This window comes from Cervus elaphus, chromosome 10 (assembly GCF_910594005.1).
Source record: "Cervus elaphus chromosome 10, mCerEla1.1, whole genome shotgun sequence".
Taxonomy (NCBI): Eukaryota; Metazoa; Chordata; class Mammalia; order Artiodactyla; family Cervidae; genus Cervus; species Cervus elaphus.
The window spans coordinates 47,233,157-47,251,973 of record NC_057824.1 but is presented as its reverse complement, the minus strand read 5'-3'; the positions used below and the strand labels follow the sequence as shown (position 1 = coordinate 47,251,973).

Sequence of the window (18,817 nt, the reverse complement as noted above, 5' to 3'; positions counted from 1 at the left end):
TAAGAAATCTGGACCTGAGGCGTGGTACAGATACAAATGTTTATTCTACATAAAAATTTCACAAAATGGGGCAGCTGGTTGTACCAAGACCTTTGGTGAAGGGGTGGGGGTGGGGCGGGGAGTCGCTGTTCCAGAAGGCAACACGGACAGTGGTCAGTCACTGGGCAGGAGCGAAGCGGAGGGCGGGTGGGGGCACAGGCCTGGCCCCGTCCCTCACTGCATGCGCACGCATGCACACTCCTTGCCTGTCGACAAGGAAGAGGGCTTCTGGGCAGGGCGCACGGTTCAGACTTGAGAAGTCCCGAGCTGGTGGGGAGGAGGGAGGTGCCCCCTCCCTGGCTGAATACTGCATCGGAGACATCCAACACCCACGCGGTGGGGACGGGGGGCGGGCAGCAAGGGTGGCACAAGATGCAGGCCTGAAGTGACACTGACTTCTCGGGCACAGGGGAGCCGGGACCACCGTCCCACACATGCAACACACAATGGCTTGAGGACCCAACCCGGGGAGAGCTGATGGCCCGGGCATGGGCTTCACCAGTGCAGAGGCCCGACTAGGGCCTGCCCTGCCGCCCTAGCTCCAAGGGCAGGAGACCAGGCCCCTGGTCAGCCTCTTCCAGAATGTTCCCTGGGGTCAGGTATAGCCCTAAGGGGTTGCTCCGGGGGCTGGAGGAACTAGGGAAGGAGGGAGGCTGAGGCAGCCGAAGACCTGTTGGGACTCTGCCCCCAGGCAGGGGAGGAAGTCGGGTCTTGACACGGCCAGAAGCCACCTGGCCACGGCCCCTGGCAGTGATTGGCTGTTAGAGGCTTAGAGCTGGGCTGTCTCTTAGGGCCACCCCTCCCCTAAACCAAAAAGCAGCACCATGTGACCAGCTGGCCCCCAGGCCTCAGAGGCGGGTGCCCATTCAGGGGGACAGCTGGAGAAGACGCAGGATGGGGCAGGTGGGCTGGTCAGAGGAGGCAAGGTTGGGGTCCAGAGAGAGCCTTGATCCAGGAGAGGGCAGACCCCAGGAAGGAGTGGAATTACTGAAGGCTGGGGGACAGGAGCATGGCTAACTACCCCGGGACAGCCCTCCTCGAAGGGGAGGGGCCTGGGCCTGAGTCTGTCCCTTGCTGGCCCGTCCCCACCCAGCTGGCTCTTTCCCAGCCTGGCTCCCCTCTGCCTCTTCGGTACAGACGCACACTGTCACAAAGATCATGCACACGACGGCTCAGGGCGGGGTGGGAGTGGGGGGCCCTGTGGCAGAGAAAGGAGCAGTCTGGGGTGGCGGGGAGAGAGCTCCGAGCCAGAGGCGGGACAGCAGCCAGGGGTCTCCTGGGGGTGGACCATCCAGAGCGGAGTGGCAGGCGGGGTGGGTTCTATCCGAAGATGCCCCCAAAGGTGGAGGCGATCACAATGCCCAGGACCACACAGCAGATGACGATCATGATCTTCTTCTGCACAGGGAGGCACAGAGAGGCCTCAGAGAGCGCGGAAGCGGGGGGCCGGGAGGGAGGCTAAGCCTCATCCGGGCAGAGCTTTGAGGGGTGGGGGGCTGCTGGGGAGCAGGCTCTGGTCAGGGCTGAGAGTTGGAGAGTCTGGGGGACTGGATGAGAGAGAAAGTGATGGCCTGGAACATGTCTGGGTGGGGTTCTAACGGGGTGCTGAAAGTCTGGGACTCTGGTATTTTTGCCTGGGAAATCCCATGAACAGAGGAGCCTGCTGAGCTCCAAGTCCACGGGGTCAGAGAGTTGGACATGACTGAGCAACTAGACAACGACAACAATGAAGGCCTGGGAGAGCCAGGCGGAGGCTCTGGTCGGAGCTGAGGGGCGAGGGAAGGCAAAATGGGGAGGGATTTGTGATGCTTGGGGGCAGGGGGCTCTATGGGTATGTGAGGATGTGGGCTCCAGCGGGACTGGGGCTACTCACCCGGCGCGCCTTGCTCTGGTACTTGACGGCCTTCTTGGTGTCAGACACGGCCCTCTCCACGTAGTCCACCGAATGTTCCACGTTGTACTCAATCCTGTCAATCATCTCCCCCTGCAGGGCCAGGGGCACCCCAGCTCCAGAGGGCCCCCCTCTGGGTGGCGAGGGGGCCCGAGGCAGGATTTTGGGAAAGCAGCGCCTGGGGTTAGAGAAAAGGGGGAGGTGAGGAGGAGGGGGGTCCAGGAACCCCGAGCAGCTCCCCAAAATGCAGCCACCCAGGGGCGGGAACTGGCCATGCAGTCTCAGCCAAGGGGGTGGGGACCATGCAGAGGACGCTCGCCTGGGGCTCTGACCCCAGGGCCGAACAGAGGACAGTACCAGGCAGAGCAAGGCAGGGGCGTGAGTGGTGGTGGGCGGGAGTCTGGCCATGGTGAGCCCTTCCCAGTCCATCCTCCCCAGGCATGATGGTTCTGTCCAGTCCTGACAGCTTTTGACGCCTCCCCCCCCCCCAGTCCCACAGCCCTCGTTGGCCTGGTAGTAGCCCTCAGAGGCCACTCGACCATGACAGCTGACCGCTCCTCCACCTGCACGGCTCCCACTGGTGGCCACAGCACCTCTCACCCCAATGCAAGCAGCAGCTTCCTCAGGTCTCCCTGCTTCCCCACATGGGCCACGTCCCTCCCACACTAAGATCCTCCAACTAGAAGGGACTCCAGGGCCCAGCACCGCCTGCCAACACCCCGCACCGTCTCCATCATCTCCAACTCTCCCTGGGCTCTAACTGCCCAGAACGCCTTTCTGCTTTTCAGGGAAGTCAGGCTTTTGCTGGTCCTGATCAGGACTGTGGTGTTTCTGGTCCCTCTACCTGGGCCAGCTCTTTGCTCTTCCCCTGGGAAGTCTTTGAAGTTCAAATGCCACCTCCTCAGAGAGGGCCTTCCCTGACCACCCCATCCAAAGTGGTCACTGCAGTGACTGTCACTCCAAGTATGGCCCAGGGACGAGGAGCATCGGGATCACTCTTGAACTTTAAAGACGTACAAATATATGAACCCCTACCCCCAAGTCAATCCTAAAGGAAATCAACCCTGAATATTCATTGGAAGGACTGATGCTGAAGCTGAAGCTCCAGTACTCTGGCCACCTGATGCGAAGAGCTGACTCACTGAAGACCCTGATGCTGGGAAAAATTGAAGGCAGGAGGAGAAGGGTGTGACAGAGGATGAGATAGCTGGATGGCATCACTGACTCAATGGATGTGAATTTGAGCAAACTCTGGGAGATGGTGAAGGACAGGGGAGCATGGTGTGCTGCAGTCCATGGAGTCACAAAGAGCTGGACACGACTGAGCAACTGAACAGCAAACCCCCACCTGCGAATCTCTGGAGATGGGGGCCAGCACGGGGAAATGTGGAACAAGGCCTCTGAGTGTGGCTCTTGATCACTTTCAAGGTTGAGAACCACTACTCCGTCAGGTTGCCTCCCTCTAACACCTGGCACGGGTGGAGACCATGCCATTCATCGTTCACTGATGCTGCCCTATTGCCCAACAGACATCCGCTCCGGGAAGCAGGCCCTCATTGGTCTTGCTTGTTGCTATTCCTCTGGCTCCTAGAAAAATGCCCCTCCATGTGCCCACGTGACAAACAGCTGGTGAATGAGACAGGACAAGGCCGAGTGAAGGTGGGCAGGGCCATGCAGGGCCTGGGGTCCTGGAGAGCCAAGCAGAGCCATGCAGAGAGGATCCTTCAGGTGGGCAGTTTCAACCACACGCAGGGAGTTACCTGAAGACTGGGTCCCTCCCAGGCGGGGCAGCGTGGCGGGCAGAAAGGGGAGGGTTAGTGCAGCCCTGGGTGCTGCTGGGGGCGGGGTGGCAGGGGGGCCCCGGGCACCCACCTGGCTCTCCACGAGCATGGCCATGTCCATGAACATGTCGTGCAGCTCCCGGATGCTGTTCTCCAGCTTGATGATCTCGCTGTGGCGTGTCTCAATCTCACTCAGGGCCTGCTTCGAGATGCTGGAGTCCATGATGATCTAGGGGGTGCAAGCCGTGGGTTGGGACCCGGGGACCCATCGAAGAGAGAAGGGTGGGGGCCAGGACAGCAAGAGGCCAAGGGCAGAGGCCGCTGGGATGGGCTGTGGCCTGAGCAGAATGTTCTGGAAGCAGGGCCTGTCTGAGACTTTGTCCTTAGTCACAGCTCCCCCTCCCCCCCGCCCCCACTTTCTGTTAGGCTCCCACCATTGTTGTTGTTTAGTCACTAAGTAGTGTCTGAACTTTTAGCGACCCCGTGGACTGTAGCCCGCCAGGTTCCTCTGTCCATGGGATTTCCCAGGCAAGAATATTGGAGTGGGTTGCCATTTCCTCCTCCAGGGGCATCTTCTCGACCCAGAGATTGAACCCAAGTCTCCTGCACTGGCAGGCAGATTCTTTACCACTGAGCCACTGGCGAAGTCCAGGCTCTTACTAGCTGTTACTGAATTTCTCTGAGACCTGATTTCCTACCAGCAGATTCCTACCTGTAACATGGGGCTAATAACAGTCCCCACCTGTGTCTGCACACCGTTAACAGCTGAGTGGTAGTTCTCACCACCGGTGTTTAGGAGCCCAAGATGACTGCGCCAAGGACCCAGGCCTTGAATGGCCATTGTCCTGAAACCTCTCCTCCTGTTCTTTCTCCCACACTGAATGTAGCTGATCCCTCCTCCTAGCAGCACATGTTCACACTGCCTTCCCTACCTGTGTGCCACCTCCTTCAGGAAGCTCCCCTGCGTGGCAGCACATGGAGCTTCACTTGAATGTAGAGAGGCCGAGGGTACCATGTCCTCCCGGGGGGAAGGGTCCCCAGGATGGTGGAAGGAGCCCCTAGCTGATGGCAAGTGAGCACCGGGCGCAAGAAGCCGACCGACTGGGAGGAACCAGGAGACGAGCCTTACTTCCACCTTTGCCACTAACGTGGGACCTCTGCCTGTCCCTTGCCCTCTCCGGGACTCAGCCTTCTCTTCTCTAAAACCTGCTTCACCGGTGACAGAGCCCAAACACCGCCCAGATCCAGCACTTTGCACACACACCCGAGACCCCGGTGGGAGGCGTCTACACTCACCCCGGAGGCAAAGATGGCGGGGTTCCCACTCTCCAGCATGTCCTCCAGCTCCTCGCTGGTCGTGGTCCGGCCAGCTGCGAGCAGGGGTCAAACTGAGCCAGGCCCTTCACCAGAGTTGTCAGCGGCAGTCTGACCCCGCCCCTCCGCCCGGCCCCGCCCCTCCGCCCGGCCCCGCCCCTCCGCCCGGCCCCGCCCCTCCGCCCGGCCCCGCCCCTCCGCCCGGCCCCGCCCCTCCGCCCGGCCCCGCCCCTCCGCCCGGCCCCGCCCCTCCAGCTTACTGATCTCCAGCTGCCTCTGGATGCGGCCCTTGCAGCGCTCGCGGTAGTCAGACTGCGTGGCGTTGTACTCGGACATCACCTCCACGAACTTCCGGGACAGTGTGGAGTGCTGGGGGCCCGAGACGGGAGTGCAGGTGTCAGCCCCAGCCCCACCCGGGCCCCAGAGCCTCAGGCGCCCCGCTACTCGCCCCGCCCACACCTGTGTCTTTCGGATCCTCAGGTCTGCGGAGGAGCGGTTCAGGCCTTCCTCCTGCTCGATGCTCTGCTCGATGCCTGGGGAACAGCCGGCTGCTGATAACCTGCCCCGTTCGCCGCTGCCTCGCCGCCCACACACCCGGGATCAGGCTCGGAACCTCCCCTGGAGGGACTCGTGTTGTCTGTTGAGTGGGGTCACACAGGAAGCAGAGGAAGGGGCCGCGCCACGCACCGATGCAGGAGGGGCCGGCAAAGGCTATCCAGGCAAGATGTGTGGGTGTGTGCATGTACACTCAGCTGTGAGGCCCCAGGCACACAGTAAACTGTGTATCTGTAAGTGTGTGAGTGTGAGCACCTACTATGTGCTAAGCCTGGTAGGGCAGGCCCACCCCGTCCAGATTACGAAGGTTGTGTATGGAGCAAGGGGCGGGGCATGCCATGGGGGCGGGGCAGGTGGCCACAACCACAGGGCGCCAGACGTGACCCCTGCATTCCAGGGCAGGCAGGCCTGTGCTCCCAGGAGTGCATGGGGGCCCCTGCGTGGGACCAGGCAGTACCAGCCACTCCTCTAACCCTCTTTAGCCTAAGTGGGGGACAGCGTCCAGAGCGCAACACTCCCTAGAGGAAGCCGCAACACCCATCCTGAGGCCCAGCCCAGAGCCTGGCACAAACAGGCCTCTCCGGGTAGCTGCCGAGTGACCGGCACGTGGTGGCACCCTCACAAGGATGGCAAGGAAGACCCAGTGTACCCCTCTGAGTCAGTGAAACCCCCTGGGAAGTGTGGGGGAAGCAGGCCCGGAGTGCCCCTCACACCCCAGACTCACTCTTTAACTTGGAACGGACTTTGTTTGCTGTCTTCTTTATGTCGGACATGAGTTCCTCCAGCTCCTCCTTTGTCTCTAGGGAGGTAGAAGGGGTGGGGGTAGACACCCTGGGCTCCCCCGTGGAGGCCTGAGGAGGGACTCTGGACAGACCCTGGGTCTCCCGTGTCCCCTGGCTAAGGCCCTGCCTACCCCTCCAATCCCAGGCTGGCCCACACCAGGTGCAGCCTCACCCCTTCTCGTGTTGTCTTCCAAGGAGCCTCCCTTCCTCCTTTGCTGGCTCCCCCCACCCCCTGTAGATAACAGATGGGTCTAAATTTAAGGCAGAAATAATTGTGGAGCAGCTGGTGATGCTGGAGTTGGCACTGGGGAACATTTAGTTGATACTTGCCAGAGTCGAGGGTGGGGGGAGCAGGCTCACCTAGCACTACCTGGTGGCTCAGGGCGCAAAGCACTCGGCTGAAGAGCTGAGGGGGCCAAGGGCCAAGGAGGCAGAAGCCAGCCCCATTGAGCACCCTGGGCAGGGCAGACCCTGTTCTACTCACAAAGCCCTGCTCCCCAGGTCTCAGCTCAGCGAAGGCTAACTGCTGAGGGCCTGGTAGGTGAGTGGCACCTGGCCTGGGTGGGAGCTGAGAGAAGAGCTGAAGAGAGGGGGCTCCTGGGGTACGGTCAGCTCTGGAGGTAGCATGTGGCTGGGTTTATGAGAGGGTGGAGCTGGGGGAGGGCGGTGGCATAGTTTCTGGCCCTTGTTCCAACTGGAACCATCTCCCTAAAGCTGGCAGAGGTCATGGGAGTGCCCAGCTTGCCCTGTTCCCTGGGAGGGGTTCACTGGCAAAGTGGGGCAAGAAGGCTGCTTCCCTCTGGGGCACTGGGTGGAGCTCAGCCTCAGGGCACACCCCCCCAAGACTCCACCCCCTGGAGAAACCAGGACTGAACTTCTGGATTCAACCGTTCACATCCATCCTGTGCTTGCTTCTGGGGCTGGGGCTTCTCCCCTGGGGGGACTCAGGAGGGGCATTGACAGTGGCCAATTAAGTGAGTGAGGGGGAGTGGGGGGCTTCCAGGAGCGGGGGTGCGTGCGCCTTATTCGTAGGAACAAAGGAAAACTCAGTTACCAGCTGCTGTGATGTCTCAGCCTCTTTTGCTCAGACCCAAAATAGCCCAGCCCGGATGGCAGTCCCTAGAGAAGGCAGAGCAAGCCTTGGCCTGGGAAAGCCCCCCACTTTCTGCCAACTTTCCTTGTGATGCCTCGCCAACCCTGCTCCGCCTCTGCCCAGAACCCTTCATGTGGGGCCCTCCTCCCCTAGAACCCTTCATGGGGAGCCCCTCCCCCCTTGGGAAGTGCCAGGTCCTGACTGCTCAGCTCACAGGTGGCAAATTCTGAACTGGTCATTGCTGATATCTGATGAAGGCGACACAACACAGCTAAGGTTGGGAGCAGGGCGACTCCGTCTCCCCACCCTACCCTCCGCCTGCTCCATCTTCCGGCAGATGAGAGGCCAAATCCAGCTCTTTACAGTCTCACCCCACAGTCAGCACCCCGCCTGAGCCTCACCAGGAGTGACCCACCAGGGACACGCGCTGACCCAGATACATGTGGGCATGCAGACAAACCATGTCACATGACACCGTCCCTGACACACCTCTAGGTGGGGTGGGAGGGGAGCCAGGACGACCTGGACCACACCGGAGGTATGCCCTGCTCTGGGGGGGTCCCCGTCTCCTCTCCAACCCTTCCTGGTTCAGTCTCCCTGGCTCCCAGCTGACTTGTTCTGCCTTCCAAGGGCCTGGCACTGGGCTTGGTTGGTGTGGCACTGGGATCAGGTCCAAACACACTTTGGGGCCGTGGAGAGATTTAGTCTGGGTGCTTGAGGATGCCTGTGGGCCTGGGGTTGAGAGGCCACGGATAGACAAGCAGTGCTGGAAATGAGAATGGAATCAAGCCTTGGGTGCCTGGGTGGGGGGCTATGGGCCCTAGGCCCTTCCTCCTGAACACCTGGGCAGCAGGTGGACCCTGCCCCGTGCTCTGTCCTGGGGCCCCAAGGGCTGGGGCCTTCCAAAGGAGCTGGAGAAGGGAGAGGGGAGGTGAGCAAGCTGCGAGAACAGGCAGGCGGCATACACGCCCAATCTGATGAGTCCAGGTGGCTGGCCTGAGCCCTGGCCCATCACTGCCTCCCTGGGCTGAAGGTGAACCCCCTCTAGGGGAGGGGGTCCCAGGCCGGCATGCTGTCAGCCTGGCCCATTATTAGCGTAGTAGTAATCAAAGCCTCCACAGGTCAGGGGGACCCGCCTGGGGACAGAGTGAAACAGACACACACATGTTCCCTGTGCAGAGAGAGGGAGAGAGAGGTGACTTCCTGGAGCCCTGAGAATGCCCGGCTCCGAGGCACCAATGGCCGAGTGCCAGGGCCGCCAGCTTTTTCCGGAAACTCTGCCTGCTTGGCCGGCTTGCCCTCCCACAGCGCTGATGCCTCAGAGCAGCCATCTGCTCCCCGGGGAGGCGATAGAAAGGGAAGGGCTGGGCTGGGACGCCTCCTATTGATCACAGGCAGCTCCTCCCTCCTTCCCTCCCTCCCAGAATCCAGGGCTGTCTTAGAAAGCAGCCAAGTTACCTGGGGAGGGCGGGGCCAGCCACCTGACCCCACCCCTCCCACCAGGCATCCCGCAGGTGATTAAGGGCACTGAACCGCCCCCGACCCAGGCCTGGGAGAGCCTGTTTCCTGACCCTCCCCAACCTGGCCAGCAAGGCAGGGTGTCCCTTCCCTGGCTGCAGCGCCTTCCTGAAGGCCTGGGCCCCCCATCCCCACCCCGCACACCCACACACTCACTCTCATCAGGGTTGGGGGAGGCCAGGATGGCGCTGTGTTTGCGCTTCACCTCCTCCACGTTCTCCGAGATCTTGTCAATGAAGCCTCGGATCTCCTCCACCTGTGGGCCAAGGCCAGGTGCTCTGGGGGTGGAAATCCAGGGAGGGGCCTTCTGGGGCCCAGAGTAGGGCTGGAGGAGGTCAGGGCCAGGCTGGGCAAGGTTCAGAGGTGTGTGTGTGGCGAGGGGAGTGGGCAGTGCTGATCCAAGGATTCTTCTAGACAGGGGTGGGGGTGGGAAGGAGTGGGCAATCCCCAATTTTGCTCCCCGCTGAACCTCAGTCTGTTTACCCTCAAAATGGGCTCACTACTCGGTGCCCGTGGGCTGCTGAGCCCAGGCACAGGTATGTAAGAGCCCTGGGCCCGGCTGAGGTGAGACGTGGCCGCCCCAGGTCTGCCGGTGTTTGGGGAGAGGTGAGGGTGCTGCTCCCACCTGCTCGAAGAATTCATCCATGAAGCGGTCTCGGTCCACAGTGACAGTGACGTCGTCATCATCGTCGCTGTCCTTGGCCTGCACGGGGTGGACACACATGAGCACCCCTGTGGTAGGACCACTGGGTCCTGTGGGACCAGGGAGCCCAAGCTGCCCAGGATCCCCATAGTGCAGGCTCTTCGGTTGGAGCACCAAGGCCCGGCCATCCTTGTCCATCCCCTTGGCAGGGATAAGGCCTGGCTGCGCCCTCAGCTCCCAGCCCCAGTGAGACTGGAAACATCCCTGGGGTTGTTCAGTCATGTCTGACTCTCTGTGACCCCATGGACTGCAGCCCACCAGGCTCCTCTGTCCATGGAATTCTCCAGGCAAGAATACTGGAGTGGGTTGCCATTCCCTTCTGCAAAGGATCTTCCTGACCCAGGGATGGAATCTGGGTCTCCCGCATTGCAAGCAGATTCTTTTACCGACTGAGCCACCAGAGAAGCCCCTAGGCCTAGGCACCATCAACACCTCTCTGCCAAAAAGTAGGATGGCTCAGATACGGGTCACGCCCACAGCACCCAGGCTGGCCTGACAGCTACTGCCCATGGAGGGCTCAGGGAGCCCCCAGGCCTGTCTCCTCAGACTGCCTGGAGACCTCTGTTGTTAGTCTTTTTTTTTTTTTTTTAATATTTATTTACCTATTTGGTTGTGCTGGGTCTTAGTTGTGGCATGTGGGATCTAGAACCCTGAGCAGGGATGGAACCCAGGTTTCCTGCATTGGCAGCATGAAGTCTTAGCCATTGGACTATCAGGGAAGTCCCTCTCCCTGTTAGTCTTGGCATTGACCTTGATCATCTTTCCTTCCAGGTGCAGAGTTGGGTCTGACAGGCACCAGAGGCCAGTCATGTTGTCACTCGGCTCGGGGCCTGCCTTGGGTCTCAGCCGCAGGTGTCGGCTCTGCCCCTCAGTCCCAGGAGCCGCCGCACAAAAGCCAGCCCATCACAGGGTTGGAGGTAATTACATCTCTGACTTCCCAGCATGCCAGCCACGCTCATTACTGTCTGTCTCACACCTGGAGTCAGCCAGGGTCGGCCTGCTCTGCGGGCAAGGCCAACGTCCCTCACAGCCAAGGCCAGGCTACTCAGGGTAGGACGGGCACCTGGGGTGCTCGGGCTGGGTCCTGTCCCCTCATCCTCAGTGCCCCACGGGGAGGAGGCACTGGCCCTCGCCTTGATGCCCGCTCGTGAGGATGCGGGCAGGCAGAGGGGGAGGGGCTGGGGTGCTGGGCCCCCGACGGCTCCGAAGGGGCCGGGTTCCGTGCCCAGACAGACACTGACGGGCTGAGGGACTTCCCTTGGGGTCTGTCTGCTCCTCTATGAAATGGGGACAGCGATGCTCTGTTGGGGGAAGGCGGGCCCAGGATGGATGGGGAACCGCAGCACGTTCTGTAAAGGACTGGGGCTTTCGGGGTCCCACCACCCCACCCAAGTGGGGCCAACCAAGAGAAGGGGCCGGTTGGGAGCTTTATGGAGGCGGCCCCTCTCATCAAGAGATCACACCTCCTCCCCCAGCAGCTAAAATAAGTCCCCGCTCCCACAAGTGCCGGTGGCTGCCACCAGGTGGTCCCCATCCCCCACCAAGCCCACCCTTAGCCACAGAGAATCTAGGAGCTGAGCTGGAGGAGGAGCACTCCACAGGGAAACCGAGGCAGGGTGTGATGGAGGTGCCCAGGGCCCTCTCCACGGCAGTTGGCCAGCTTGAGAGGTGTCCCCGGGAGTTCCTGCCATTCAGCATCCTGGCCTCTCTGTCGTTCCGGTACCGAGAGGATAGGGGTGAATGGGAAGAGGTGGAAGGAGAATATTCCAGCTCCATTCCCTCCAGGAGCAATGACCAGCTGGAGCCCAAGACAAGGGCGCCTGAGTCACCAGAGATGAGAGTCACTGCCAGGGACTGGGACCCCAGGGCTGATGCCCCGCTCTGGGCCTCAGCTTGCCCACCTGCAAAATGGACTTGTCTTCTCCAGGCATCCAGCCAGCTCTGACCTGCTCCCTGCACGGCCTCCGTGCACGGAGGCTGGACTCCGGTAGTTTCTCCAACAGAAGGGTGGCAGGGAGATGCCACAGCCTCCTCCATGCTCTCCATCAATTAAGTGGCACTAGGGGTAAAGAACCTGCCTGCCAATGCAGGAGACGCAGGAGAACGAAGGTTCGATCCCTGGGTTGGGAAGATCCCCTGAAGGAGGAAATGGCAACCCGTGCCAGTATTCTTGCCTGGAAAATCCCGTAGACAGAGGAACCCACAGGCTATAGTCCATGGGGTCACAAAAAGTCAGACACGACTGAGCATGCACACAGGCACACAAATACATTATGGCCTGACCTCACAGCCTGGGTCAAACCAACCATGGCTCTGAGCAAAACCGGGAGTGGATGCTCCCAGGGCATCCCTTCCAAGTGCTACTTCTTCCTCCTCAGGGCTCTTTCCACTCTCACCCCTCCACCCACCCCCCACTTCATCTCATTGCTCCAGTCTGAAATCTGATCCCAGCACACCCCACCTATAACCATCTCCCACCCCTAGAATCTTCCCACTGTCCTCCCTGTGGTCCCCAGGCAGCTCCCCCTGTCTGCAGTGCTGATTCCGTGAAACGGAGATTCCCTTCTTCATTAGATGCCATCTCTTTAGGAAGCATTCCTCATCTCCCCAGGGATGGGATCTCACTCCTCTCATTCCCCACACCCTATTCACATCCCTACTGGAGCCACTGCGACACATTCTCAAACCCCGGGAGACCTGAAAAGTCACCTTGGCCACGGCTTCTAGTCATAGCTTTCACCCCTCCAGTGGTGGAGAGCTTGCTAGCTCCCCCAGGCCTTTTTGTCTATCTGGGGCAGCCCCAACTTTTAGAAAGTCCTTCCCTTTCCTACAAGTTGGCCCCAGGCCATGAAGAACCTGTTGGTCCCCTCTCCCTGGGCTTGCCCCGCCAGAAATCTGAGGGCCAGAGATCTGAGGGCAGCATCTGCGTCCTCCCTGGTTTTTTCTTCTCAAGCTGACCAAGTTCCCTCCACTTCAGATCCTTCCCAGAGGCCTTAAGTTGAAACCCCTGCCCCAGATTTGTTCCACTTAGTCTGTCTTCTCCAGCAGTACAAGATAGAAACTGAATCTGTTGCTGACTGTGGTCTGAGCAGGGCCAAAGATCTGACCCACCACCTCCCTCTTTCTATAAAGTCGACCTCTGTTAATGCAGCCAGAGATCACAGAAATCATCACACAGTTCTTCCTGCCAAGGAAGAAGCCCTTCCCTCCCTGTTTACTTGGTTGGCTTTGGGGCTCAAATGAAGGATCTTCATTTGTTCTGATCCTTGTCCCAGTCGGTGAGAATCTGATGGTTTATGCCTCTGTTGCCCCCTCCTACTTTATCCCCATCTATGCCAAGGCCCTGATTGATTACGGCCCCAGCTCCCTTGGGAATCGGCCAACCCTTTCAAAGTGGCAGTCACAGCTCCGGAAAGACGGCTGGACTAGAGTGGGGGACCGGAGAAGCTGTGGTGCGGAGGCGGCAGCTGGAGTCGTGAGGCAGTTACAAGCTCCGAGGTACAACTGTCTTCCGGACAACTCCCCCCACCCCCCGCCCCGCCAGACATCACATGGGCACCTTGCCAACCAGCTGGCCAGAACTAAGTTGCACTTCTTCCTCCTAAGCCCCTTTCTCTGAACCCCCCTGTTCAGAGCCCTGTTCTTAAAGAGTCTCCCAAGTCAGAAACTGGGGGACATCCACACTCTTCCTCCTCCTCTCATATCCAACTGACATCCAATTGGTCCTGGTGTTTGTTTTTTGATCCTGGTGTTTTTAATTCATGGCTTCGCAGGTGGCTCAGTGATAAAGAATCTGCCTGCCCGTGCAGGAGATGTGGGTTTGATCCCTGGATCGGGAAGATCCCCTGGAGGAAGAAACAGCAACCCACTCCAGCATTCTTGCCTGGAAGATCCCATGGACAGAGGAGCCTGGTGGGCTACAGTCCATGGGGTCACAAAGAGTCAGACATGACTGAGCATGCATGCACATTTTTAGTTATCTTTCAGGGGTTCTCAACCTTGGTCCAGCAACAGAGTTCCTTGGGGGAAGGGTTTAAAAAAAAAACAAAACAGCTTCCAGACCAAATGAGAATCTATGGGGATGGCGCTGGTGAGGTTAAGTTTTTTTTTTTTAAAGCCCCCAGGATTGGGAACCACTGTCCTGGTCTCTGGCCAGCTGGCTGTCTTGGCTCTGGTCTCATCACCACAGCCTGAGCAATCAGGAAAGGAAGTCAGGGAGGGAGTGAGCACCACCCCCACCACAGGGACCTGTTGAGACAGGGGAGGGGATCCCACTAGAAGCCCCTGTTGCTCAGCCCTGGTGGTCTCTCTGGGCAGAGGCTCTAGGATTCCACAATCCCTTCCTGGAAATAAGAGTGTGATTCCTCCAAGAGGTGCGGAGGCCAGGCAGCCTCCAGGCCCGTCCTGGGAGATGGCGGCCGGCCAGCAGGCAGGGTTGATTCATTGCTGCTGGAGCAGGAGTTGCTGTTGTCTGTCTCGAGGGCTATTTTTATTTTTTTTCCCCTTCTTTTTAATGACTAATCAAAGCCTATCTCACTAAAGCAGAGAGGCCCAGAGCTGAGTCAGGGGTGTGCGAGAGACTGAGCTAGGTCCAGAAAGAAAGGACTCTCTCTCTGACCCCTTCCTCTTTTCCCCAACCTGCAAACCACCCCCCCACCCCTACCCCCCACCAGATCGCCTCTGCCAGCCTACCCCTTAGCAGGGCCCCAGCACAACTCAGGGAAGCAGCTTCAGGGTGTGGGGAGGGGCCGGGCTCTGCCTCCCTCCAGGAGCTGTGTGACCTGAGATAAACTCCTGGCCCTTTATGGACCTCAGTTTCCCACTTTGTAAAATAGGAAGTTGCACTAGATAGTCCCTGGATGCCATCTGCACCTCAGATGAACATGTGCCCAAATTCATTATTATTATTAATTTTTTTTAAGAAATCCCAAGGAGGTGATGGGAAGGAAGGAAGGGCCCCTAGCCTGGGTCTATTCTTACACCCCCATTTCTTCTGCTCTGCAGGGTGAAGCGGCCGGCTCCAGGCTCCATTATGCAGACAAATGAGCACAGAGAGGTTAAGGCACCCACCTGCCTGTTCTTGCTCCGAACAGTCCCTTCAGTTGGCAGACGGAGCACTAGGCTTCACCACTCAGGCCTGCCTGCTGCCCCGGTGAGCGAGCCGGGACCCTGGGTGTCAGGCCCAGGCATCGCCAGCCCCTCTGCCTTTTCTCACTCTTTTGGCCCTTCTTTTGGCCCACCTCCCTCCTCTCGTTCAAATCCAGCTCCTCCCCTGGCGATCCCAGTCTTCTTCCAGGAAGGTTCCTGCTCTGACTGCGCCATGCTCCCTCCTCTCTCTGGCTTCTGGCTCCTGCCTCAGGCCCCACTGTGCCTCACATGGCCCAGGAGGTACAGAAACACTGTTCTGGGCCCACGGAGGGGTGTCAGCTCCGAGCAGTCCTCGGAAAGAAAACCGGGGAGGCCTCAGAACTGGGGGACGGAGGTGGCGGCTGGCCAGGTTGGGGCTGCCTGGGGACGCCTGTCCCCACAGTCCGCCTGGTTTTATACACTCTGGTCGCACACGTCCGCACCCCTCCTCGGGCTCCAGGTTGCCCTTCTGATCTCCGAGGGCTGTCGGGAGCTTTCAGGCCCCCACATTGGCCCCGGATGACCCTTTCCTTCTCTCTCTGCAGGAGAGGATCGGCCCCCGTGAGAGATGAGAAGGGCTGGAGAAGGCTGGAGGGCTGGGCCCGGCCTGCAGCGCGGAGGAAACATGCCAGCTCCTTCCCCAAGTGTGACTTTTATAAATAAGCTCCCTTTGCTTGCTTTCCTTCTTCCAAATGTGGTGGCGTAGGGTGAGGAAGGAGGAGGAGGGGGGAGGGAGGGGGAGGCAGGGTGGGGATGGTGCAAGCAGCTGTCCCAAGCACCACCCTCTGTCCAGTCCAGCCAGTACTGGCCTCTCAGTTCCTTGGGGATTCTAGTTCCTGGGGTTCAAGATCTCCCCCAGATACGGAATTGGAGTCAGGAGACCTGTGACCTCTTGCCCTGAGAAGCTGGGTTCTCAGTTTTCCTATCCCTACTTCCTAGATGGGAATCTGTGCAGCCCAAAGGAAGACTTGTGGGAATGGCCACCCCCCTAGACTAACGGTTGCACCCCACTCAATGTGGGCTCCTGCCAGCCGATCCTCAGGGATGCTAGCAGCCCCTAAGGGACAGGGCCACCCAGCCACGAGTACGGCAGCCTGCGTGGGCACTGAATGCCTGGAGTGGGGGAATGTCTGGAGAGGAAGCCTCAGATTACTTTCAGAGAAGCCAGGCCTCATCACCTAAGGACCGGTCTGGCGCTTGCGTGTTTGTGTCTGTGTGTGTGTGTGCTGGGGTGGGGGAGGGATTCACAAACACACACCAGAGTAAAGACCTGGCTTCAAGCTCCTACAGTCCAATGTCTCTTAGGCCTTAGGTCTCAGCTGCGTCTAAGTCTGACTATTTTCAGGCCTAGGTAAAGCCCCTTTCCCCCATCCCACTTGATCTGCCAGGCCAGCCACATCTCTCTCTCTCGTGCCTTTGTTTTCCCTTCAGCGGAGGGGATGAAGGTGATGAGTCAGAAGACGTCAGATGTCAAGGGCTCTGTTCCCCCTGAGCACCGGTTCCCACAGACACTCTGGTCTGACCCACCAGGCACCCAAACACCAGTAAACGCACTACACGCCCTTCATCCCCAAGATAACAACGCTCCTTCTGATTCAACCAGCACAGGAAACTTGAGGGCAACCGCAAGGCTGGCGGGGGAAGTGTTTATAGACACCATATTCGACATGAGGGACCATCTTCTTCTTTTGAAACCTCCAGGGGTTTACCCTGGAGGGGGGGAGCTGGGCACTCAGCCAGGAATAATACAGGTCTAAGGGGAGAGTGGGGGCTGGCAGCCAGAGAAAGGGGCGATGGAGTCAGGAGAGCACAGATGCCAGCTCCAGGCTGCCCAGGAGACAAGACTGGTACGATGGGGGAGAGCCGGGCACAAATGCAGGGAAGCTGCGGGCAGAGAGGACCAGCCATGGAGTCACAAGCCCAGAGGATGCTTGGAACTTTCCATATAAGCGGACCAGGTCTCCCGCTCTAAGCTGGGTAGCAGGGGAAGGGTTCTGGGGAGACTCTGCTCGCCGCCCCCCCCCACCCCCCACCCCCGCCAAGGGATCAGCAGGGTGGTCAGCCAGGGCCTCAGAGGAGCCTCAACCTGGTCTAGAGCCCTGATGTCCCGGTTCCCCACAGGCAGGCTTCATTTCCTTCTCTGCACGGTCCGGGCCCCGTAGCCCCTCCCAGGATTGCCATCTTTAAGGGCAGAGGTGCGAACACCCCTGTTAACAGCAGAGGCCAGGGGGGCGGGGGGGGGGCTTTGATGATAAGCAGCAGGGGGCAGGGGTCTCTGTCTGGGCGGGCAGAGGGCGGGCTCTGACTCGAAACCTCTGCGCATCCTTCTGCTCCCCTCACCGGAACCCCGCCCCAGAAGCCACACCCCAGTGGCCTCCGAAACACAGGTGGAAAAAAATAGGTTCAGGCCGGAATCCGATCTGGGAACCCAGGAAGGGTCTGGAAACGCCGGCCCCGGCCGCCCGGAAGCCAAGAAGAGGGAACGAGAGCGGGTCTGACTCCTCCCGGATCGGGGAGAGGAGCAGCTGCGGATCACCACCGGCTGGAGAGCCACAGGTGATGGGAGCTACAGGTGACGGAAGGTGATGGGGGCGGCGGCCGTCCCGCGAGACCGCGCCCGCCCGAGGAGCCCGGCCCCACCCGACCGGCCGGGTTCCGCAGCGCGCCCTGCAGCCGGGCTCTGGACAGGGGACCGCCCCCGGCACCTTCCTATCCCACAGGTCCCGCCGTCGGTCTAAACCAGAGGGAGGGCAGGAGGGTCAGTGAGGAGGCACAGCGGGGAGGCAAGGGTCGGGACCTGCTACGCCGGGCGACGGAGAGGCCAAGCTTCGGTCCCGCCACCGATATTCCAGAATATCCCTCCGAAAACAAGGGGGGCGCCGAAAAGTTTATCTAGGACCCCGGCTTCCAGCCGCCAGCCTGCGGGCCATCGGAGCAGAGCTCACTCGAGCTCGTGACCCCAGGGGATCCGAGGGGCGGGACCCGGAGTGCGGTCGGGGTCCCCGGGTCGGCACCGCTCGCTCCCGCCCTGGCCGGGGGCGCAGGGGCGACCGCCCCAGGGGCCGCCAGAGCCGCTCGGGCAGCGGCCCGGGCGCTGGGCGCCGGCGGCCAGCGGCGCCACGCAGGGGCTGGACTCACCGTGCGGAGCTCCTGGGTTCGGTCCTTCATGCTCCCGGGAGTGGCAGCGGCGCCGGCTGCAGCCCGGTGAGCCCCGCATGCGCGGCGGCCGCCCGGCGGCTGCGCAGCGCCAGCCCGGCCCCGCCCCGGCCCCCGGGACCCCGGCCCAGCCCCCAGCCCGGCCCCGCCCCGCGCCCGCCCCGCCCCGGCGGGTCCCTGCCTAGAGCCCTGCTCTGGGACTCTTGACACCGGGGCTCCCACCGCAACCCTCTTAAGGTCCTCCGAAGGGGCTGAAGGGTCACAGCCCCCGGGACCTCGTTCCCTTGCGTTCCCGACGTCCGTTCGATCCCTCCCGCAGGTCGCTCCCCAGAGCCCCTGCTCCGTCCCATCCCAATCCTCCCTCGACTCAACCGCTCAGCATCCCTCCTTCTGGACGGAGACAATGTTTCTGGATCTTACCTCCAGAGCGCCTCACACCTCTGCTAGAGGCCAGACCCCACCTCCCTCCTTAATTTTATTGCCTTGGGGTCTGCAGCATCACCCCTCTCCCCAAACCTCCAGAGTTCCAGCCTTTGTGCCTCCCACCCCTCCGGCCTTCCCCCCGGTATCTCATCCAGACTCAGGCTCAGGCCCCTTCTTTCCCCCGGATTTCTCGGTTCACAGTCTGATGATGAGTGACCACCTCCTTTAGTTTCTGCTCTCAGCAGAAACTCCATTTGGGGGGGAGGAGATCTAGGTTATTGCCCCATCTCATTCTCCTTCCCCTGTATTCCCAACCCTGCATCCCCAGCCCCGAGCCTGAGAGCTTATTTCCCATCTAGATGCTGAAGGGAGCTAAGCAGGGGCCCAGCTCCCCTGGACTAATGGGAAGATCTTTGCAGCGCTGGAGAGGGATGG

The 18,817-nt window shown here is 60.5% G+C and overlaps 2 protein-coding genes across 6 annotated transcripts; one reads left to right on the top strand and one right to left on the bottom strand.

Moving 5' to 3' along the window:
- Positions 1–20: 20 nt before the first annotated feature.
- On the bottom strand, positions 21–18,049 carry STX1A (syntaxin 1A). Of its 5 annotated transcripts, none has more exons than XM_043914973.1 (10): positions 17,942–18,049; positions 9,599–9,676; positions 9,130–9,280; positions 6,305–6,379; positions 5,485–5,558; positions 5,286–5,394; positions 5,008–5,081; positions 3,803–3,940; positions 1,913–2,023; positions 21–1,437 (listed from the first exon to the last, which is right to left on the bottom strand). In XM_043914973.1, exons 1-10 carry the CDS (start codon positions 17,969–17,971, stop codon positions 1,360–1,362), a joined length of 918 nt encoding a protein of 305 aa, XP_043770908.1. In that variant the 5' UTR covers positions 17,972–18,049; the 3' UTR covers positions 21–1,359. The 5 variants fall into 5 exon arrangements, 4 of the variants coding, with proteins under 4 accessions (XP_043770908.1, XP_043770909.1, XP_043770906.1 ...); XM_043914974.1 differs by having other exon boundaries at positions 9,130–9,229; XM_043914971.1 differs by having other exon boundaries at positions 5,286–5,558.
- Positions 5,552–15,482, top strand: LOC122701726. The gene is made up of 4 exons (XM_043914976.1): positions 5,552–5,744; positions 13,017–13,174; positions 14,681–15,064; positions 15,349–15,482. The coding sequence occupies exons 1-4, from the start codon at positions 5,715–5,717 to the stop codon at positions 15,464–15,466; spliced, it is 690 nt and encodes a 229-aa protein (XP_043770911.1). The 5' UTR covers positions 5,552–5,714; the 3' UTR covers positions 15,467–15,482.
- Positions 18,050–18,817: the final 768 nt, after the last annotated feature.